The sequence below is a fragment of the Microtus oregoni genome, unplaced genomic scaffold (assembly GCF_018167655.1).
Source record: "Microtus oregoni isolate MIOR12 unplaced genomic scaffold, Mior012 000028F_ref0000031, whole genome shotgun sequence".
NCBI classification, from domain to species: domain Eukaryota; kingdom Metazoa; phylum Chordata; class Mammalia; order Rodentia; family Cricetidae; genus Microtus; species Microtus oregoni.
In genome coordinates, this window is record NW_024543087.1 from 22,738,513 (window position 1) to 22,763,174 (window position 24,662).

The 24,662-nt window shown below is 39.1% G+C and overlaps 1 protein-coding gene and 1 non-coding gene across 6 annotated transcripts in view; one reads left to right on the forward strand and one right to left on the reverse strand.

Annotated features, from left to right (window-relative positions):
- Ppp2r3a (protein phosphatase 2 regulatory subunit B''alpha) overlaps window positions 1-24,662 on the forward strand; it is a 153,214-nt gene that overhangs the window by 30,049 nt on the left and 98,503 nt on the right. For all 5 annotated transcript variants that reach the window (XM_041677106.1, XM_041677109.1, XM_041677107.1 and 2 more), the window contains exon 2: window positions 8,520-10,952. In XM_041677106.1, coding sequence (XP_041533040.1) covers window positions 8,961-10,952 — 1,992 coding nt within the window. In that variant the 5' untranslated portion in view covers window positions 8,520-8,960. The remainder of the gene's footprint in view (window positions 1-8,519; window positions 10,953-24,662) is intronic.
- On the reverse strand, window positions 1,906-2,041 carry LOC121464595. Its single transcript, XR_005976538.1, has one exon. It is a non-coding gene; the product is annotated as a small nucleolar RNA SNORA24 (small nucleolar RNA).

Consider the following 24,662-nt stretch of genomic DNA (forward strand, 5'->3'; position numbering starts at 1 on the left):
TTTACGAACATAGGAGTGGTAAATAACCTTAAGATACAGACTGATAAACTGTTAAAGAAAAATAGAATAATTGGACTGATAAAAATTAGTGATATACCATATTCTCACCTGTAGGATCACTGCTAAACTTCTCAGTGTAGTCTAAGAATCCCTACCAGTAATTAATATGATCCTAACAACAAAATCTTTCTCATCGCTACTTTATTAAAATGTATTTATATTCAAGCCTCACTGTTGCAGATTACAATGAAATAGTCCCACACTATTTTATTGTTCCGACAGCACCTTACTTTTTAAACCTTATCTTTTTTGTAAAAATGTATACAGTCTTCTTCTTTCTGCTTTGAGGTTTTCTTATCTTTGCTTATTTTGCTTAAAGTTGGGGAGCAGTTTTATTTTTGTTAGATTTTAAAAGAAATCTGTGAGATCCAGCAAGATAGCTCAGTGGCTAAGGTTACATACGCCATAAACCTGACAATCTGAGTTCACTCTCCAGAACTTCTGTAAAGATGAAAGGAGAGAATCAACTCTGTAAATTGATCTGACTGCCCAGACAGCACACCCACACATCACATACACAGAGGACAACTTCTAGGAGTTAGTTGTCTGTCTTTCCACCATTTAAGTCCCAAGGATTGAATTCAGGCCCTTGGACTTAGTGGCAAACACCTTTACCTGAGAAGCCACCTTGCAAGCCTTAGGTTTGTTTTTAGAGCAGTATCATGTAATCCAGGCTAGTCTCAACTTTACTGTGTAGTAAAAGCTAGTCTTGAACTCCTGAACTCCTGCTTCTACTTCCCAAGTATTAAAATTGCAGACATGAACCACTATGCCCAACTTCTCCTTGTTCCATTACTTTTCTATCTTTTTCTTTTCTGACCTCAAAACTCTGGGTTCCTCTGTTTAACCCAAAATTGTGAATGGTCCCTGTGTCCTCAGACCAGAGCTGTCCTCAGTTACATACTTACCCCCAGTAACTTCTCAGAGCTGTATCTCCACCCACAATCTTTCTTTTGACTGTGTTCACATTTTATTCAGTAATCACCTTTAGGTATTCAGTAGGTACCTCCCCATATACCACAGTAACAGTGAAACCAATTTTTATCTTTTCTACTCCCGCCCTTGTGTTAGAGCTCATGTTCTTCCTGTTATCTGCTGTGCTTCTCTCCCCTTGCCTCTTTAACAGTGAATTTCTAAGAGTCATTATCATGACTTATTCAGCACCGTTCAGCACCATTCTCCTAATGCCTGGTATCAAAAAGAAAGTGTTTTATGAATAAATTAGAGCAATAACATTTATTAAGCATTTCCTTTGTCCTAGGTGTTATAGCCTAACATATGTGAGATACCCTAATTATAATCCCTAGCACTGAAAAGATGGGAAATCACATGAATTTATTATAATAAATGAATAGGTAAACAAAAAGTAGTATGATACTAACTCAGCAGTAATAAGGGATATTTGTCATATATGGTAATATGAGATATTGAGAGAAATTGATCTACATAGTTGTCCAGTTGTTTCTTACACTGTGATCCAAATAGTAAATTGCTGAGTTAAAATATGTATGTGTGTACACATGTACTTTTTTAAAGGTTTTAAGATTCATAGGGCCAAGATCTTTTTCAGAAAAATGACCAAATTATACTTCTGCTATTAGAGTAAGATAGATACATTGCTTTCCTGGAAAGATACATTCCATATGTTGATTTGATAGATAAAAATATAGACATGTTAACCTGCACTTCCTTGATGACTGGTGAGCCTCAACATCCCTTCATTTACTTCTGAGAAATTTTGTTATTGTTCATTAGTAAAGAATCATGTTTTTCCTAGAAACAGTTGAATAATAGTTTAGGAAAGTATTCCAATAACACAGCATCACACATGTTTTTAATAGTGAAGAATGTTACCTGTGCATGTCAGAATCTAATACCAATTGAATGATGGTAGTTTTATCAGTAAAGAAGAAGGTGATCTTCTGTGACTAGGAAAGTAAATTTTTTTTAAATTACAAAATTGTAGCTTTGGAAAACAGATCTTCATTTGTTAGGATTTCTGGTTGAGGTGTGTGGCTTTAGAAAGTAGTATGAGATGCTTCTGGGCAGGTGGGATAGCACAATTATGTATCTTGAATGTATTGGTAGATACACAAGAAACTCCAAAAGGAGTGGCTGTATAGGAAACTGATAAAATCTAAATAGAGTTTCATAGTTCATAGTACTAGTATCACTTTCCTGGTTTTGACCATTGAACTGTAGTGATATAGTGAAGTGCACTGTTATTTGTAGTTAAACATTTCTCTCCCACCTGCCTGTTCACAAGTAACTCATTCAGAGGCCTACTAGTATAAATGCTAGGCCAATAGCTCAGGCTTGTTACTAGCTAACTCTTAAATTAAATTAACCCATATTTCTTATCTATGTTTTACCACATGGCTTATGGTTTATTACTTCCTGTTGTTCTTTTTTAAAAACTGCTCCAAGATCCCCACGGCAGTAAGCAGCAGAAATGCTATAGGTCCCAAATGGTGGCAGTGGGCCATGTGGTAGCAGGCAGCGGGCTCTGGGAGCAGCCAGTCCCAGGCAGAAATGGCTGCCGGTCCCAGAGTGGTGGCCTGAGCAGTGGCGGCGGGCCATGTGGCGGCAGACAGCAGGCCCTGGAGCAGCCAGTCCCAGGCAGAGACAGCTGCTGGTCCCAGAGTGGCGGCCTGAGCAGTGGTGGCCGGCCATGTGGCGGCAGACAGCGGGCCCTGGGAGCAGCCAGTCCCAGGCAGAGATAGCTGCTGGTCCAAGCGGCGGCCCGAGCGGTGGCGGCGGGCCATGTGGCCGCAGATAGCGGGCCCTGGGATCAGCCAGTCCCAGGCAGAGACAGCTGCCGGCCCCAGAGCAGTGGTGACAGGCCATGTGGCAGCAGGCAGTGGGCCCCAGGCAGAGTAGGCTGCTGGTCCCTGAGCAATGGCTGGTTCCAGGCAGAGAGACACATGGCAGGCAGGCAGAAGACAGAAACATGGATAGACACGACATGCAGGGTGAGGTTGAATGTTTATTCAGGGGGTTATGGAGGAGGAAGGGTGAAGGGGGGGACAGAGAGAGAGGGAGAGAGAGAGAGAGAGAGAGAGAGAGAAGAGGAGAAAGAGACAGAGAAGGGGGGAAGAGAGAAGTGGGGAGAGAGGCAGAAGCAAAGCTGCCTCTCCGAGAGGAAGATGGAAAAGAGAGTGAGCTCAGGCAGGAAGCTGAAGACCAGCCTCCCTCTGCGGATGGGGAGGGGAATGGGTGTGGCTTGTCTCTTAAAGGGACCAAAACCATAACATTCCCAGGTCTTCCTTATAATAAAAAGCACGTACAGCAAAGGAAGCAGAAAAGGAAGGGCCCAAGATGGCAGCGGGCAGGTCAGAGGTAATGAAAGTGGGTGTGGCTTGTCCCTTAAAGCGACAGGAAAGCACAACACTTCCTTTTTCCTATGTCCTGCTTCCTCGGCAGCTGGCTAGTCTCTCCTCTAGACTCTGCCCTTCTCCTCTCTGTATTTAAGTTTGGCTTTCCTGCCTGACTTTATTCTGCCTTGCTATAGGCCAAGGCAGCTTCTTTATTAGCCAAAAAGAAGAATACATATTCACAGTGTGCAGAACGTTATCACACCACAATTATTACTGGAGAGACCTGGGCAGCGGAATTCACAGGCACTCCATGTACTATTTTTTTCAACTCCTATATGTCCAAAATATTTCACAATTTAAAAAAAAATTAAATACAATTCAGATCCTTTGTTACCTTTTGGAGACCAGTCTCAACAAAAATACCTCTTGCCAGGGTAGAGGCATGGGGATTTAGGAAATATTAGTAATGAATATGAAGACACGAATGAAAATAATAAAACGGAGAAACATATAGAATAGTATTGGGACGGAGTTTCAGTGAGGAATTCAGCCATGTTTAATTTCCAATTTTTTAAAATACCCCTGGCCTCAAGAGGTAGGAGTAAGACAAAAAAAAAAAACTGCATTAACGTGATACAAGGAAATGAACAGACCTGTTGAAGGTCACTGGCTACATCCACAGTTAAACATTGTATAGCTAGAACAAAACAAGTTAGGCTCTCACCCTAGGCCAAAACATTCTGTAAGCAAACCACTCCCTGAGTGGAATCCAGTGTTATCTCCTTAAGGGAACTGGAACTTAGTTGGATCTGTAGACTTTTGTTTGAGGTAGAAACATATCTACTTCTCTATCCCTGAAATACAAGGTCTGGCTATTAGCCACACCTGTTGACAATAACCTTAAGAGAGCAGAACTCTCTGTTCTAAATCTAGGTAGGAACTTTGAGGTAGAAATACAATAATCTTGAAGGACTAGAGGTAAGTTCCAACTCTCTGACCTTTGATCATATGGAAATAGGCTCACATTTTTAAGCCTCTACAGTTTACCCTAACCACATTTGAAGTATCTCCACGTGGCAAACTATAGGCATATCAGATAGTGTTAACTATTTCTATCAACTTGTTAAGTTTTATTGAATAGCATATGTTTTTTATTTATTTCAAATTCTAGTATAACATAAATTCCTCCATGCTGCTTTATTAACCAATTGTTTAGTTACAATTCAGGCCTAAGGAAAATATTTTGTCTATTTCCTGAAATTTCTCAAAAAAAAAAACTTCGGTGTTTTTGTTGTTGTTATTGTTAGTTTAAGAACTAATCTGACATGTGTTTTAATAAATATTAGGCATTTAAACTTTCTAGTACTCATTTTTTGCTTTATTTATTTATTTATTTAAGATTTCTGTCTCTTCCCCACCACCGCCTCCCATTTCCCTCTTCCTCCCCCAATCAAGTCCCTCTCCTTCATCAGCCCTAAGAGCAATCAGGGTTCCCTGCCCTGTGGGAAGTCCAAGGACCACCCACCTCCATCCAGGTCTAGTAAGGTGAACATCCAAACTGCCTAGGCTTCCACAAAGCCAGTACGTGCAGTACGATCAAAAACCCATTGCCATTGTTCTTGAGTTCTCAGTAGTCCTCATTGTCCGCTATGTTCAGCGAGTCCGGTTTTATCCCAGGTTTTTTCAGACCCAGGCCAGCTGGCCTTGGTGAGTTCCCGATAGAACATCCCCATTGTCTCAGTGTGTGGGTGCATCCCTCGCGGTCCTGAGTTCCTTGCTCGTGCTCTCTCTCCTTCTGCTCCTGATTTGGACCTTGAGATTTCTGTCCGGTGCTCCAATGTGGGTCTCTGTCTCTGTCTCTTTCTCCTTTCATCATTTTTATTTTTATTAATACAGATTCATTAATTTTATTAGAAAATAGTCCTGATATATCCCATATAGTTATGCTATGGCTTCGCAGCATTATTAATTTACTTCCCCTTGTACCCTTATTCAACATTTTTTAAAAGTCATAGATTTATAGCTGGGTTATTTACCTTGAGTAGGACAACTGTATGAGTTTGAAGCTAACTTGGGCTACATAGTACCAGGCCAGTCAGGGCTATATAGCAAGACCCTGTCTCAGTGCCCCTCAAAAAAAATTTAGGTTTCTAAAAAGGTATATCCATTCTTAATGCTTGACATTATTTCTTTTTTAATTTTGTTTTTATTTATGTGCATTGTGTGTCTGTGTAAGTATATGCCATGTGTGTACAGGTGCCCTCAAAGGCCAATAGATGGCATCATATTCCCTGGAACTGGAGACAGCTCACAGCTGTCTGATGTGGTTGCAGGGAACTGAACTCGGGTTCTCTGGAAGGACAGCAAGTGCTCTTAACAATTGAGTCATCTATCTTAGCCCAACTTGATGCTATTTCTATGCTCTGTGTTTGGGTTGTTTGGGTTGTATGTTTTTTGAAAACGTTATTCCTTCCACTGCTGTGTTTAACTTTTGTACCATGATACTTTTATGGTTGGGCTACTTTGTAGTTTTCCTTAGTTATGGGACACCTGTTACCTCTGTTAATGTGAAGCTTCTTTCTATACCAGCTCCATCCCATCTGAATACATCTAGTTTTATATACGCCACTGGGAATGGTGAAGACAAACAAGCTGAGGATGAGGCAATGGTTGTTCAAACTCCATTCACGTAGCAACTAAATTAAAACAGAGGGGCAGGGTATGATGGCAAACTCCTATAATCCCAGCACTTGAGAACGGAGGTCGGAGAATTGTTGCAAGTTGGAAAGTAGCCAGGGTTACGTAGTGAGACTCGTTCAGATCCATTGGAAGAAAACCTTGAAGAAAAAGGTGATAGACTTTTAAAATTAACGTTTATATCTTCCAGGTGGAAATCCAAAAGTTATGATGAAAGCAGTGTTTCTTCCAAATCATAAATTTGCTATATTTGTATTCAAATCATAGGAAAATTTATCTTGAAATTGACAGTTCAGCAGTTTACCTAGAATAAAATTAAAGAATATTTAGAAGATAAAGAATAAGAAATTAGGGATGTGAGTTGTATCTCCACTTTAATATTAATTATAATGTTATAGTACTGGTACAAAAACAGTGACCTTATATCCAAAGAACCAGCAGTTAATACTGTAACCACTATGAAATTTCAAAGCAGAAAAAATTTCTTTGAGGACATGGTAATAAATGTCTGTAATCCCAGCACCCAGGAGGCAAAGACTGGGGAGTTTGAGGCCAGCATATACTACATAGTAAGACCCTGTCTCAGAACAATTATTCTTTTACATCATTTCTGTAGTCACTAAGTTTCTAATACCTAAGTAAGTAAAGGGTAATAATAGATAGCTTGCCCAAAGTAAATGAATAAGTACAATAATTGTATAGGATTAAAGAAATAAAATATGAACACATTTTTTAAATGGGTAAAGATTTTTATTATTGAAATTCTGATAGTACTGGACATAATAGAACATGCCTTTAATGTCAACACTAAGAAGGCAGAGCAGGTATATTTCTGTGAGTTCAGTACCAGCCTGGTCTACATATCATGTTCCATGTTAGCCATGGCTACATAGTGACACCCTGTCTTAAAACAATCACCAATGATCCAGTGAAATTTATATTCTCCTTCACTGCTATATTTATCTTTCCTATCAATGCCTTAATGCACTGTTCTTGATTCATCCATATTACACATTCTGTGGTTCAGCAAATCGTGTTGGCTATACCTTTGAAATAGATACATCTAAACATCTGTTGCACTGTTACTATCTTGGTCCTAGATTCCCAGCATTCCTGCCTGGCCACTTGTGATCCTGTTTATTTTCGTTTCTTTCCTTGTCTTCTATGTGCCTGAAAACAACATCTAAAATCATCAGTTTAAAATGTAACTCTCATTGCGTCATTTCTCCATTCACTATTTATCAGTTGTGCCCTGTGCTCTCAGAGTTAAACAATTCCGTTAGAGAGAGCTATAGGTCATGCATGATTAGGCTCCACCTGTCCTTTCAGACCTTACCTCATACTATTCTTACTTTCTCTTCTTCGGCCACATTCATCTCCGTATTCTTGTAGTAAATCAAATATGATCCCACCTCAGGACCTTTGCACTTAAGATTTAACTGCCATATGATTTACCTGGTAATACCTTTTTGGCCTGCTCCCTCCCCTTTTATAGGTCTTTGTTCAGATGTCATTAAGGTTGCCTCTGGTTTCTCTGGTTTCTTTTTTAAAACACCTTTATATTTCTTCTGAATCCTTATCCTGCTTGATTTTCCCCATAATGCATGTCTAATGAATTATATGTTTATTTACATGTTACTCTTTTTCCAACTAGATTTTTCACCTCAGTAAGGGCAAGGCCATTATGTCATTCACTACCGTAACCCCCAGCACTTAAATTAGAAACAGCCAAGGACATAATAGGCGTTTTATATCTTGTGATTAAATGGTATTGGCAGAACATTTTTGGAAAGCTACTTCTATAGATTTTTTCCAAGCTGTTTTTTAAGTAAGAATAATTAAGGAAACCTTATGCACATGGTAAAAAGAGAAAAGGAAATGCACATGAAGCAGGGTCTCAGAATACCGAACCAAGAGCAATAATAAAGGTTGCTTTTCTGTATGTTAGAACAGAGATTATAGGAGAATAATTACAAACTGTAGAAGAACTTATAAAATTAGGAATAGGTCCCAAGTGTTGACAGTCTTTGAAAAGAAACTAGGCTGATACAAGCAGAGAGTTGGTGCAGGAGAGCAGTAGAAAATATGGGGATAGGTGGCTTAGAAACATTTCAAGGGGCTTGAACATGTCAAGGGGCTTGAAAGTGGATCAAAAGACTAGTCTTGATCTGTGAAGAGAACAATAGTGTTCATTCTTGAGCCATGAGGTTGAGACAACTGTCTGTATATGAACTTGTTACTGCCATATAAAAAAGCAAGAAGGGTAATATAGGAATTATCAGCTAGGCATATGCAAGAAGGCAGACTTGAGGTACTACTTCTAGTACTGAGTATGGAATGTGAGAAAGCAAAGTCCTGTATTAATATCAGTAGCAAGTTCTGTGATAGAGTGTAGAGATCATTGATTTATTGCATGTGTTTAATTATTTTCTCCTTTTATTCTAGGTTTCTCTGTCATTCACAGAAAAATGGATCACTTAAGACTTTGGGATACTCAGTTATCACAATACTCCTGTAACACCAACTAAGATTTATATGACAGTTTATGGCAATAAATTTTCATAATATAGAACCACTGAAGAATTAAAAGAAGATATTCCTTCATAAAATAATACTATAGTATCAAGTTACCAAATAAAACTAAAATGTATAATATTTAAATTATTAGACTTGCTAATATAAGCATACATGTGCAGCAGCTACTGTATACTGATAGTTACCAAACCTCAAATTTAAAGATTTCCCTTCATGGAAAAGTTGGTATATTTTGCAAGACGCCACTGAACATTATCATTAAATTTTTTCAGCAAAGTATTATTTCAGGAATAATTTCTTAAAACAGAGTGTATAAAGTTCCACATCCTACCACTAAGTGAATTTGATATTATGGCAGCAACTTACAGACTTGTAGTTAGCACCGTGAACCATTACAGCAGTGTGCTGATAGACCGGCGTTTTGAGCGAGCCATACATTATTGCACTGGAACCTGCCACACCTTCACACATGGCGTAGACTGCATTGTGGTGCATCATAGTGTTTGTGCAGACCTCTTGCATATCCCTGTGTCTCAGTTCAAAGATGTGGATCTGAACTCTGTGTTTTTGCCCCATGACAATGGGCTTTCCTCAGCTGAAGACTATCACCATCAGGCCCTCACAGGCATACCCAGGGCCAAGAGAGCATCTACGTTTCAGAATACCTGTAACTTAAAGGACATTGCTGGAGAAGCAATCAGCTTTGCCAGTGGGAAAATAAAAGAATTTTCTCTTGAAAGACTCAGAAACTCAAACCATGCAGCTTATAAAAAAGGAAGGAAAGTTAAATCTGACTCATTTAATAGGAGGTCAGTTGATTTTGACTTACTCTGTGGCCATTATAATAATGATGGTACCTCTCCATCCTTTGGCTTACTCCGGAGTTCCTCAGTTGAGGAAAAATCTTTATCTCAAAGAAATTCGTTTGATACAAACCTGACTTCCATGCTTCTTCAGAACTTTTCTGAAGAAGACCTAGTTACTCAGATTTTGGAAAAACATAAAATAGATCATTTTTCTTCTGGGACAGACATAAAAATGTGCTTGGACATCTTACTGAAATGCTCTGAAGATTTGAAAAAATGTACAGACATCATAAAACAATGTATAAAGAAAAAGTCGGGAAATAGTATCAATGAAGGAAGTAGCAATGATGCAATTTCTAACTCTGAAACTGTCTATATGAATGTAATGACAAGGCTAGCATGCTACCTAAGAAAGTTACCATTCGAATTTATGCAGTCTGGGAATAATGAAGCTGTAGATTTAACGGAACTTGTCAGCAGTATACCTAACTTACAATTGACTCCATTCTCCCCAATATATGGGACTGAACAGCCCCCTAAATATGAGGATGTTGTCCACCTCTCAGCCCTTGACTCCAGACAGTTTCATACTGTTGAATTGCAAGATAACAAGCATAATTTTAAACAAACAGACATTGAAAAAGCCACTCCAAACAACACAAATTCCTTGTGTAGCTTGGAAGTAAACACTTCTGGAACTCTAAAACCTGTGCAAGTTCAATCATCATCATTAACCATGAATCCTTTAGAGAATGTCTCTTCTAGTAATTTAATGGAAACTCTTTATATTGAAGAAGAATCAGATGGAAAGAAGTCATTATTAGGAAAAGAACAGAAAACAGAGAATGGACAAGGTCAGAGTCCGCTAAAGGTAAATGAACATAAAGAATTTTCAGACCATGATACTCATCTTAAGAAACGTCCTACTTCAGTGCAAAATGAAATTGGTAAGGTATTTGAAAAGCCAACGATGGTTCATCCACCTAAGGAAGAATCTAAATTAGAAGTTCCTACCATAGAACTAAAAGACCAGAGACACTTTATGAACCCTAATAGTCAAGAAGAGATAGACAAACTGTTAATGGATTTGGAATCATTTTCACAGAAGATGGAAACCTCTCTTGGAGAACCACTTGCCAAGGGTGAAAGCGTTAGTTCATTAAATAGTCATAGTCGTTTGACAGGTCAGATCCATGAAGATCTTGAGTCTAAACCTATAGACTCTTCACCTGCAGAAAAGGTCTCACCTTCCTGTCTAACAAGGATTATTGAAAACAATGGACACAAAATTGAGGAAGAAGACCGAGCCCTCTTACTTCGAATTCTGGAAAGCATTGAAGACTTTGCTCAAGAACTAGTTGATTGCAAGTCAGGCAGAGGGAGCCTATCACAAGAAAAGGAAATGATGCAGATTCTACAGGAAACCTTGACAACTTCCTCCCAGGCCAGTCCATCAGTCTGTAGGAGCTCTGTTGGTGAGAAAACCAAAGATAATGCTTCGGTTGTTCTGATTCAGCAGACGCCAGAGGTGATCAAGGTAAGATCCAAAAGTCATGAGTCCTTAGAATTCTCCAAATGCACGTTTTGTTTGTAAAATGTATGAACAGAAACTAATTTTGTTAGCCATTTCAAGTTCTGTGCTAGGATGATCTCAGTTCAGTCAAAAAGAAGCAAAGGATTTGAATTAAGCAGATTGTTTTCATCTGTCCTGTCCATGCACTTCAGCTTCCTTCTAGATTCTGTGACTGAAAGAAAGTCACTTAGCCTTAGTATCTATCCATATATATAAAGAATTAATATGCTCATGTAAAACGTGAGCAGTGAAATATGACACTTATACAGAGTAGATAATTTAATATTAATCCTCATCTTTCCCAGGTAAGCAAGAAACCATTTCTTCACATATGTGCATTTTTCTGTAAGGAGAAAAATAGGGTACAAAAGGCAAGAGAGCATGATTTTGCTTTTCTTTGGTTTGGTTTGGTTTTCTAGACAGGGTTTCTCTGTGTAGCCCTGGCTGTCCTGGAACTCTCTCTAAACCAGGCTAGCCTCAAACTTACAGAGATTCTCCTGCCTCTGCCTCCCAAGTGCTAGGATAAAGATGTGTGCCTTCACTGCCCAGCTAGAGTCTGATTCTTAAAGAGCTGAATATCTAGCTGATGAGACAAAACTAATGTTTCTGAACAGTATTTAAGCATGCAAACAAAATACTGTCCATGCAGCAGGCCTTTGAAGAAAGCATGTGTGTGTGAGACTTGTTTTGCTGTGCTAGTAAGAAAAATTAAGAATCTCAAATCAAAGAGGTTTTGTCCAAAGATTTTTCACTTTTCCCCTACTTACTATACTGATTGTGAATACTAAGAGGAAGACAGTAACCTAACCATTTAAGTAGATGCATTTGTCAGTGAAGCAGGATTACTCTTTCTCAGAATGTCCAGGGGTTAGTAAGGGACACTTTGTCACCCATTTAAAGATTCTGTTTGATGAAGTCTTCATGTTCTTGATGTCCTGTCCTATTGCACAACCTAGAATATGCAGAATATGTAACCTCTGAGTTCATTAAGAAGAAAAAAAGAATGGTGTTCTTATCTGTCTGTCCCAAATATGACAGACTTCAATTTGACTCATAAACTACTGCTACTGACCAAAAGGTCATGACAGTAAAAAAGTACATCAGTTGTTTGCTAAACTGATATCTACCATTCAGTTTATAAATATCAGCGTGTATTCGTTCACAGATATAAAGCTAAATCAATAAAAATAAGTTATAAAATGCATGGGTTATTTTGAAATGCACAGAATCATACTAAAAATAGGAAGTGCAGGGATACAACAAATACAATGTTCAGAAAAAGAGCTTTGGAGAAGGGGGAAATGTCCAGCCAGGGAAAATGGGCAGAAGGCCTCAGTAGTTTCCATAATGTCATCTTTCTGCTCCGGGTGATAAACATCTAGTAAGTAATTTCTCAAGTTATTGATGCCATTTGTATATTCCTAAACATTAAGCAATTTTTAAAAGTTGAATTTTAGAGGTAGCACTTATATGGCTAAATCAAAAAATAAAGGCATAGTGGCTCATCCCTTTAATCCCAGCACTTGGGAGGCAGAGTCTGGTGAAGTCTATGAGTTCAGGACCAGCCTGATCTACATAATGAGTTCCAGAGATACATAGTGAGACCCTGTCCTGAAATGAATAAATAAGTAAGTAAGTAAACAAATAAATAGTTTAAGATTAGCCTCGTTAAAATTTTTATTTGAGGGCAAGATGGGTCAGAGAGTCAAGGTACTTTCCATGCAAGGCTTAGTTCAATCCCTGGGACCCAGGGGAAGAAGAGAACTAACTCCACAAGTTGTCCTCTGACACCTGCACACACGTGTCCACACGGACACATCATGCACACACATATGCAATAATAATATATATTTTTAAAGTATTAATTTTTCTTTTGTTTCTGAGACAAGGTCTCATTATTTAGCCTTGGCTGACATGGAACTCAGTTTGTAAACCGTACTGGCCTTGAACTCATAGATTCTACAAGCCTAAGACTCCTGAGTGCTGGGATTACAGACCACACCCAGCAAGATTTTAATTTTAAATGTAAATGTATGTACACGTGAGTACAGTGCCTGCAGAAGCCAGAAGAGACTGTTGGCTCCCTTGGAGTTAAAGTTACAGGCAGTTGTAATCTGCCCAGTGTCAATGCTGGGCACCAAACGAGTCCTTTGGGACAGTGTATGCATTCTTAATTACTGAGCCATCTATCCATCCCAATATATAATTTTTAAAACTTCGTTTGTTCTGGGCATTGTAGTTCAATTCCATAGTCTCAGAACTAAGGAGGTAGAAGCAGGAGAACCTTGAGTTCAAGGCCAATGTGAAACATAATAAGTTGAAGACTAACCTGAACTACCTAAAAGACCCTGTCTCAAGAAGGCAAGGGTTCTGGATACAGCTCAGTAATAGAGAACACTTGCCTATCATGGAATTCCCAACAGCAGTGTGGCATGGGGGAGATTATTTGACAGAACAAAATCGGTGAATTGTGATCAGGTGAATAATTTCTACCTGGTACACATTTATGGCCATTATTCTGTGCACATTTTTAGTTGCCAGAAACATTAAATTTTAAAGTTTAATAGTACATACTCAGTTATTAGATGATGGTTTTTCTCAGGTGTTCACTGAGTATGGAAACTCTGGATCTCATTTATTGATTCACAAATGTTGATAATGTTAATTTTAGAGAAAAAGTCCAACTCAAAGTCCCAAGGGACCTGGTCTGTCTACTGTTTTCAGAATACAGTCCAAGAGATAACAATGGTGAAGGTAGAAAAGAAGTTTTATAAAAGTCCTGTGGCCATTCCAGGAAAAAAAGGGCAGTGACCTAAGACCTGTCTTCAGCAAGTTGACAGAGCTTTTACATTTCTAGAAAAGGGAACAGAGGCAAAGGTTAAAGGCTCTGTATAGCTGAGCAAATAAAGCAGTCTTGGGAAATCCCTGGTCAGATTGATCATTATCTCTAGGTGGTAACCTTTGCTTTTTAGTCCAGAGGAAGTTGCTGTTGTTTGTGGGGGTAGTTCCAGTTCTTCTCATAGGATATTTATCTATCAGATCATTTCCTCCTGGCATACAAGGTGATTGCAGGGAAGAAAAGCAAGGTAGAATTACTTCTTTTGTATTTAGAGCAAAGACTGGAGATGTCCAGATACTACATCCAGTCTTAGTTACTCTTATTGGGTGTATTGGGGGTAGGAGAGGATTAGCAGATTCAGACAGACATTCTTTAAATGGCTTACACATCTGTGTGCAGAGATGAACAAGAATTTGACCCAACGGACTGGGAAGGAACAAGCATAGGACAAACTAGTCCCTCTGAATGTGGTTGGCAGTTGCATGGCTGGGGCAGACTGAGGGGCCACTGGCAGTGGCACCATGATTTTTCCCTACTGCATGTACTGGCTTTTTGGGATCCTATTCTCTTTGGCTGTATACCTTACTTGGGAGGGCCTTGGACCTTCCACAAGGCAATGTGCCTTACCCTCTCTGAGAATTGGATGGGGGTGGGGTGGGAGGGTGTGTAGAGGGGATGGGAGGAGGGGAGGGAGTGGAAACTTGGATTGGTATTTTTTTAAAATATAATAAATTTAAAAAATTGACCCAAATTTTAGGGTAGCAAAAGAAATAGGTGCAAAATAACACCAAGTTTTTTTTTTTAATCATCTTTCTTTGTGCCATTCACTCCCAAATGAAGAGTCATTGACTTTAGCAAGTACAGCCTCTAAGCTCCTATTATAATCTCTTTAGTTAAATTCGGCCATCACTGGGAGAGAAACTGAATAAATTAATTATAAAAATTAAAAAATATGTCTTCATATTCAAGACAGTACTGATATGCTTAACATGTTATAAAGGATAAAATATATCTATGTAGTAACCTCAGAATGCTAATGATATACTAAGAGCTACAGTTATTGTAAGCTAAGCCTGCTAAGACATTTGGGTATATTTTCTCAATAATCTACCTACTGAGTGGAAAATGCCCACCTTTTCTGATGACCTATTATAATTTCTCACAACCATTATAACCAGAAACATTTACTGTGTTACCACATTTTGAATGTTTATTAAGCTCTCATCCTATATTATTTCCTATGGAAAAAAAGCAGACAGTTAGGGAATGGATCCCTGATAATACTCTTAATCTTGTCAGTAGCTCCCTGGTGACATTCTCAATCTCACTCAGCAGCTAACAATTTCACACCAAGCATTGAATGAGCTTCCTAGGGTTTTGTTTACAAATGTGAACTGAAATCAGAATGTGATTTAAAATATAATCTCCCAACATTCTTTTAAATAAGTTCCTATATCAAAAATAGAATAAAATTTGATGATATTTCTACTTGTTAAAAGTTGAAAAACATTAATGAAAGTTAATTTAAAGAGACAAATAATTTGAGATGTTTTATATAGGAAGATTGCTCTGTGCAAGAGGCCATATCTCCTTGCTTTAGTGATTTGTCCTTTCTTATTTAATCTTTTCTTCCTATGAATTGTTTTAAGACAAGAATTGACTTCCTTTTTCTATGAAAAATGTCAGATAGTAATGATGGAGGAAGGTCATTGGCTAATAAAGGCACTGCCCTGGCCCATTTTATTGGTTAGAGGATAGGTGGGAGGAGTAAACAGAACAAAATGCTGGGAGGAAGAGGAAGTGAGCTCGGAGACTCGACCGCTTTCCTCGCGGGAGCAGACGCCTGAGAGAGACGCCATGCCCTGCTCCCGGGATGAAGCTCGGACCCAGGATGGACTAGGCTAGAATCTCCCCGGTAAGCGCACCTTGGGGTGCTACACACAGATGATTAGGAATGGGCTAAATTAATATGTGAGAATTAGCCTAGAAGAGAATGGGCCAAGCAGTGATTAAAAGAATACAGTTTGTGTGTTGTTATTTCGGAGCATAAGCTAGCCATGTGGGCGGCCGGGTGTGGGGGACGCAGCCCTGCCGCCCCATATTACTACATTTGGCGCCCCACGTGATAAACTAAACCCACTTAAAAAACCTGAGAAGGCTTAAAAATAAGGGAGAGAGAGTTTAACACAGATTTTTGCTGTTTGTTGGTGGCGTGCTGTAGAGAGATTTCCTGATTCGGCAACAGTAGCAGAAAAAACGCTGTGTCATTTTAAAGCGCGACTTCCTGGGGCTGTGCCGCCATTGCGATCTCTGTCTGGCTCCTGCGGGAGACAGAGCTTTTGAATAGAGCATAAATGGAGTAAAGTGCTACGATTAGTTTGATGGCAACTAGACTCGCTGTGTTCTCGGGTCTGCTCTGCTTGCCAGAGGCAAGCAAGCACCTCATCTAAGAGAGGCTTCCTGACTCAGCTTTAGCTGCAAAGCCTGCAGCTCATTAAGAGGTCCTGCCACGAAACACTTAAATGATGTTGACGAAAAGCTGAACGCATGCTTTTCGGTTTTCAGCCGTAGCAGGAAAAAAGCTGCGCCGTTTAAAAATGCCGGCTTTCTGGGCTGTCCTGCCATGGCAAACTCTGACTGTTTGAGGCAGGAGGGCCGGCTACCGAGAGAGGACTTGAGTGTTGTCTGTTGTAGCTTGCTGGCTGGCAGGGACCTTGAAACGCCATAGAGGCTATAAACATGGCTACAGCCAGTACCTCAGCCATGAGGCTGGAAAGCTAAGGAATGGACTGGATCTAGCTGGCAAAGCCACGCCTTTAGTCCTACTGAGATCGCTTGGTAAATTAAAGACTCATGTGGTCAGAAAAAGAGAGATATACAGTAAAGAGATATTCAAAGACAGAGAAAATTTCTGAATGGTTTAAAGTGTGTTAAAAATATATGCAGACTAAAAGTTGAAGTTTTTAAAGTAAAAAACAAAAAAAAAGGAAGAGAGGTGCTGTGTGTGGTAGCACACGCCTTTAATCCCAGTGCCTAGAAGGCAGAGGCAAACAGATCTCTGTGAGTTCAAGGTGTAGTAGTTTACACCTTTAATCCCAATGCCTGGGAGGCAGAGACAGGCGGATCTCTGAGAGTTCAAAGACAGCCTGGTCTACAGAGTTACTTCAGGTCAAAGATACAGAGAACCTATCTCAAAAAGCAAAAAGTTAAAAGTAAAAATAAACAAAATAGAGGTTAAAATAAAACGAACAAAGATGGAAAATACACAAAGAATCTTGATACTGTATGCTATTATGCTCTCTTTGAATCGTTTGAATGCTGAGGAAGGAGCAACAGCTGCTAAAAGATATTTATTTATAAATACTGCTGAACTAATCCAACATAGATATTATGAATTTGGATCTAAGGATATGATACTTTGGAAAGGAGTTTCTTATTTTGTTTTCACAGAGGATGAGATGCTGTTCATTTCTTCTATTCTGATTTGGTATGATGGACCACGCCCTCCTGAAGGGTTGCAGTGAACATCTTCAGAAAATTGCTTCGCTCAACTGCCAACTGAGATGAAACTAGCACACTGGTTATACCATGAAAGACCTAATTAACGACGCCCCCATTCAGCAGGAAGCAGTTTGGAGAGAAATAACTGCGCCCATATTCCCAAAAAATGTTTATAAATGTTCTTTTACATTTAAAGGGGGATATGATATAGGTATGAATAATTTGCATTAGTATAGATTTTGCTTTATTGATAGAGATTTACGGTCAATTTTGTTATATGTATATGTGTTTCTGATCTTGATTAAGGAACTGTGATTGTGTAGTTCATTTAAAAATGTAATGTATATAGGTAGTTAATAGATAATCATAATAGTCAAGTTTGTAGTCATGTTAGTTAATATTTTCTAGATGTGCGTAGATATATTTTAGATAGGCATTCTTCATATTTTTTAAAGATTATAGAATATGGCATTTTAAATGTTTTAATAACTGAGGACGTTTCATGACAATGAGACACTCTGCTCCTGGCAGCACCAATGTACTTCAAGAGGAAGATGGGCATCGAAGAGGCACCTTATGGAGTTTGATAGCCATTTGGGCAAGAAACTGCTCTTGCCTGGACTGTTGCATACACTGGACACAGAGAACCCACAGAGAGAGGACTACTGAACTTGCCTAAGGTGAGATGATCTTTCGGGGTTCCTGATTCATGAAAGAGTCTGCGAGACATTCTGCAGGACACAATAGATAGTGACTGAACTGACTTTGAATTTTCCTGCTTTATGGAAATGTCTGCTGGATACCATGGGCCTGAAGGCTGAAGATGGATGCCCCAACGGTACAGAGGAACTTTGGGTGACTGTCCAGGCAGCGAGATGTCTCTGTCATTTCTAGAGTTTTAAAAGTTTCTTAGTTCTTGTTTACTTAGGTAATATTATATCTTTCTGGAGTCTTTGATGGAGTTAAGAATAGTTAGTTATAGTTATAGTTTTCCTTAGTTATGATAAAGATTATTGTAACTTTTACTTGATAACTGTTTTGTTATATGTAATTTTGCTATGTTAAATCCTTTTTTTTTTGTTTAAACCGAAAAAGGGGAAATGATGGAGGAAGGTCATTGGCTAATAAAGGCACTGCCCTGGCCCATTTTATTGGTTAGAGGATAGGTGGGAGGAGTAAACAGAACAAAATGCTGGGAGGAAGAGGAAGTGAGCTCGGAGACTCGACCGCTTTCCTCGCGGGAGCAGACGCCTGAGAGAGACGCCATGCCCTGCTCCCGGGATGAAGCTCGGACCCAGGATGGACTAGGCTAGAATCTCCCCGGTAAGCGCACCTTGGGGTGCTACACACAGATGATTAGGAATGGGCTAAATTAATATGTGAGAATTAGCCTAGAAGAGAATGGGCCAAGCAGTGATTAAAAGAATACAGTTTGTGTGTTGTTATTTCGGAGCATAAGCTAGCCATGTGGGCGGCCGGGTGTGGGGGACGCAGCCCTGCCGCCCCATATTACTACATAGTAATGATTTAGGCTTTGTATGTCATAGAATTAGTGCTATCTTTTTCTTTGTGTGTGTGTGTGTGTGTCTTTAAACCTTTAAAAATGTTAAACTAGGGTCTAGGGAGATGGTTCAGTTGGTAAGAGTGTTTTCTGTGCAAGCATGAGGACCTCAATTCAAATCTCTAGCAGCTGCCTAAAAAGTCTGGCATGACAGTATATGTCTATAATCACAGTGTTGTGGAGCAGAGACTAGCACTAACCTGCCAGCCTCATCAAAATGGTAGACTTAAGGTCTGTGAGGCACCCTGTCTCACGAGAATAAAGAGGGAGAGTAATAGAGGAAGACACTTGTCATCCTCCTGTGGCCTCTACATATGCTCACATGGAAACATGCCTCTGCATCCATGTGTACACCCAAGCAAACAGCATATATATATATATATATATATATATATATATATATATATACACACACACACACACACACACACACACCACACACAGAAAATGTTAGACAAGTCTTAGATGCTTAAAAAAGCAGGCATTAAACCAGATTAGCCCATGGACCACAGTTTGCCAGCTCTTGTTTTCAGCAAATAGAAAAGTGACTTAGGTTTGTCCATTATCAGTTTTTACAGTATGTGTTTCAGATTTTTACATTAGTGGTTTTGGTGTGTAATGGGTTTTTCTGCCCACTTTTCCCCAAGAATAAGTTTCTCAACCACCACAGTAAGCCAGATCAAGCCAAACTGGAAAAATATAACAAAAGGTTTATTTGAGCAAAGCAACTTCCAGGCAAGTTCTCCAGTCCCAGAGCTCAAGGCTGGAGAAGCTGTGCCCACAAATGAAAGCAAGGAAACTTTATAGGTTATAGGCGAGGGATGATAATTGCCACAAGCTGGGTTTGTGCCCAAGTATGGTCAAAAACTGAGTGCTTTAGGTAGGGACTTAGGCATAGACAACTTCAGGAGAGGAAGTCATAGTAGGCACCAAGAATGGCTTTTTTGGCACCTTTTCTTTGGAGACTCTGCATGAGCAGTGTTTGGAGAGAAGCAGGAATGGGGCAGTCTGGAGGTTCCAACTGAACAGTTTGGTTTGCTTTGGCTATTCATTTTTGTTATTGTTTGTTCACTTTAAGACATGATCTGTCTTAAATGCCTTCTGTTGCCCACAGAGGCCTTGAACTTGCAGTCCCCTGTCACTGCTTCCTAGATAGTGGCAGCTATAGGTCTGTTGTGAGGCTTGGCTGCTTTAGTGCTTTCATTAGCATCTTGATCTTTCAGAAATTATTTTAGAGACAGTGAAACCTGGTGTGGGAGGTCCTTCTGTCTATGTGTTGCTTTTATTGGTTAATGAATAAAGAACTGGCTTGGCCTATAGCATGGGAGGAGGAAGGTGGAGTTAGAGGGACGTCATGGATCCATGGCCAGAGATAAACGTGCTGAAACTTTGCTGGCAAGCCACAACTTTGTGGTGACATACAGATTACTAGAAATGGGATAAACTAAGATGAAAGAGTTAGCCAATAAGAAGTTAGAGCTAATGGGCCAAGCAGTGATTTAATTAATACAGTTTCTGTGTGATTATTTCAGGGCTAAGTGGCCAGGAACTAACTGGTGGCCCCTCCTGCAACAGAAACCCATAGGATACTCCTCCTCACTATTTTCTTGTTTTTCCAGAAGTTTCTACTATTCTGAGATTGTTTATCTACTGTGTAAGCTTTTTTTCTGTGTTGTTTTGTTTTGTTGGCCTGTTTATTTATTTTCTTGCACAAGCTAGGCAGACTCTACTGATAAGCTATGTTCTGCGCCCTTGTTTTGTTTCAAGACAGTCTTGCTTTGTTTCTCAGTCTGGTTTGGAACTTGCCATGCTCATGGCTTAGTCTCATAAGTATTAAGATTATAGATATATGCTGCCACAGCTGGCCTTTGATTTCTTTTAAGAACTATTTTTAAATTATGTCCTTTTTGTTGTTCTTTTTGTTGTTTTAGACAGCTGAAAAACTACCAGTTACTGGAAACATTTTAATTAATGGGCATGTAGGCAGTATTTTTAAATGACACTAATGATGATACATGAAAAGAGACTTGACAGTATTGCATATCATTAATATTTTAATATGGATTCAAAATACTTTCCCAAGAGTATGTGTTGACTAGATAAAAATAAAATCCAAGCTGCTGTGGTGAGAGGAAGCCAAAAAGAAAATACTAAGAGGATATTCAGAAACTGAATATTGACCTAAACCAAGGTCAACAATTTAAAGCCCTTGGCGAAATCTACCCTGCTGCTGCCAGGACCATACGCACACCTGCTCATTAAGTGATCTATGGCTGCTTTTGTAATAATCTGAGTAGTTGTGATAGAGATCCTAAAGCCTAAAGCATTTTTTTTATACTACATGGGCATTTGTAGAAACAGTTTTCTGACTCCTATCTAGGTAGAATTTCGTACTAACTCAACAAAGCAGAGTTTGATAAGGCTCAGTGTCCTGTTTTGTTGAATTCACTGGAAGTCCTGGAAACATTATTAAAGATCAATAACAAAAACTACCTATGGATTATGATATCCAGCCAGCGTAGCATTGGACAGTTACAAAGCGAGTAACACTGGTGTGGTGATGTTCTACCGCATCCCAGCAACCTTAGACGCTGAGACAGGAGAACCACTTTGAAAAAGGAAGTTTTGACCAGAATAATAACAGATAGCTGTTTTCCCTAATCATCTTTATCATGACTTATCTCTGAAAACTAGCTTTTTTTCTTTGTTTTGTTGTTGTTGTTCCATCCATCAACTTTACCTTTTCTTGTTTTTTAGGGAAACTTTCTCACGTAGTCATTGACTAACACATGACACTTGAGGATATGCTTTTCTATAAAGCCTGTATATGACAGGAAGTAACTGTAAGATCAAGAATAACTGATATATGCAGATTCAAATAAGTCAAATACAACTAAGAACAGCCTGTAGAATAGGGAAAGAGTGATCCAGCTAAGGTCCCCCAAAATTCCATAATTATGAATGAATGAATTACTGTGCTGAGGCCATATTTTAATATGGGGAATAGTGGAATGCTTTTATAAAAATAAACACTAGAAAACTATATCACTTAGGTAATTCTCTCTCTCTCTATGTGTGTGGGGGGGGAGGGAGGGGTGTACATGTGCGTGTGGAGGTCAGAGGCCAGCATCTGGTATTTTCTTTTTAATCTCTTTCCTCCTTATTTTTGAGATGAGATTTCACTGAACCAGAAGCTCACTGATTAACTAGACTGGCTGGCTAATGAGTTTTAGGATCCACCTGTCTCCGTCCCTACCTCTCCCCGCACCTAGCACTAGTATAGCAGACACACCACCTTGTCCAATGTCCAGCTTTTATGTGAGTGCCGGAGATCTGAGCTCAGGTCCTCATGCTTTCACTAAGGTACTTCACTGGTAGAACTATCTTCCCAATGTCAGTAAATCATATTTTATTTTTTCCTTTTTTTTTTTTTTTTTTTTTTTTTTTCTGCAGTTGTTCAAAGGAAAGTAAATCATATTTTAATACTATCTGATTCCTACCAGCACATGACATTATAGTCATTTTAGGCCCCTTTAGTTTAAATGGGGTAATAGCATATTAATCATAACTCAAAAGTTAAGAAATAAAGCCTACCCTCTTTTTATAAACATTTAATTTAAATTTAGTAAAAGTTTCAAAACTGTAAGTCTGACAACTTAACATGCCTAGATTAGAAAAGTAAATTGGGCTAGGGAGGTTTCTCAGTGGTTGTCTAGTGTGCCCATTCCTAGCACCAAAAGGAAAAATGGAGAGGGAAAGTACAAGCTAAAATCTTAACATTTTTTTAATAATGAGTTTTAAGATTTGAAACTATTGTCAACATGTTGCCAAGCACAGATTTCAGTAATGTGGTAAAGATGATTACTAGCTAGCACAGTAGTGTTGTTCCGTCACCCACTGTATGCCCACACCTAGATCAGTAGCAGACTCTTAGGGGGCACTCGTGTGCTTGTTTGGTTTCTGCTGCTGTAGTAAACTCGTGAGTGAAACCAACCAGGAAGGAAAGGTATTTTTACATCTCGCATGTTAGCATACATCATCCAGGGAAGGAGCTCAAGCAGGAACCTGGAGCAGGAACTGAAGCAGAGGCCACAGGGGAATGCTGCCTACTGACATACTTTCCAGGGCTTGCTCAAACCACTTTCAGTATACAACCCAGGAACACTGTCCAAGGATGGCATTACCCACAGAGGGCCGTTAATCAAGAAAAAAGCAGTTCTCAGCTGAGGGTCCCTCTTACCAAGTGACTCTAGTTTGTGTGAACTTGGCAAAATCTAACCTGCCCAGCTCAATAGATATTTCCGGCATTTATTGACAGTGTTCAACTTTTTTTTAGAGACTTTCTCTAAATATATATATATATATATATATATATATATATATATATATATATTCTTGTAGTATTTTAATTTTTTTCTTAGAATCCTTTTAGAAAGGATTATCCCAAATGGCCTTCCTGACTAGAAGTCCTTGGCTGGTGTTATCTTGGCCTCCATAACTACAGTCAGCTGTGGCTAGTGAGTGATTGTAATTACCATGTGAACAGAATAAGGACTTGACGTATTTTGGCATAACACATTGTTGATAAACAACAAACACCATTTTGGTGGGGGGGGGTTCTTTTGATATGTGTATGTGTGTGTTTTCTTTTTCCAGTCCCAGGCCTTGTGCCTTCTAAGTAAATATTCTACCTCTAAACCACAACTGCAGCTCCTAGCATAGCACATTGTATATACAATACTGCTTGGCATTATTACATAAATCAAAATAAGTGATTTAGTTTTTCAGTCAATCTTCAATTTTTTTTAAGCAACCCATTCTTAAAACATTGCCCAGAGCTGACTCGTTCCAGAGATAATTAAGGTTATATATCACTGTCTTCCTTTTCAAAGGGAGAAGGTCAGAGAATTCTAAGATTTAGAAATTGTTTTTAAAACAATTCCGAGTTTCAGACTAAGCCTTACAGAAAGAATTCTGTAAGAGGGAATGTGCTGGGCTTCACATACAATTTTATTCTATTTTTCCTTACAAGTCACACCTTCCTTTGATGCACATCTCCTTCCTCCAAACTTAGAACTGCTCTCCTGGGTTCATAGATCCTTTGATGACATAGGAAGGGAGCATTTTTTCTTAGTTTAGATAGTGGAAGCTATTTCAGAAGAAATGCTATATTTTTAGGGTCTTGGCAATAAAACCATCCTCTCTCTTATATGCCTCTGCCAGGGAACCCACAAAGTTCCCACTCCAGAGCTTGTCCTTCCGTGTATCTTCCTCTAGTGGTTCTCAACCTTCCTAATGCCACAACCCTTTAATACAGTTGCTCATGTTGTGGTGGCCCCAACCATAAAGTTATTTTCATTGATACTTCATAACTGTAATTTTACTACTGTTATGGATTGTAATGTAAATATCTGTGTTTTCTTGTGAAAGGGTCATACAATCCCCAAAGGTGTCGTGACCCACAGTTTGAGAACCACTGCATCTAGAACAAGCATTTTGGGACCAGAGAAATAATCTCTCTGAACTTGAGATCATCTGTCTTGCTACATGAATGTTTACTACCACATTATTTATAGTAGCCCAAAAGTAGAAATGACCTAAATGTCTAAACAATTGGCTGTTGTTTAACCATAAAAAGCAACAAAGTTCTGATACATGCTACTACCTGGAAGGCCTTAGAAAGATGTAAAGTGAAAGAAACCGTCACAGAATAGTCTCCCTTACCCAAGAATGCTTATTCGGGGGGAATGGTTCACAGGAAAGGAACTCCAGC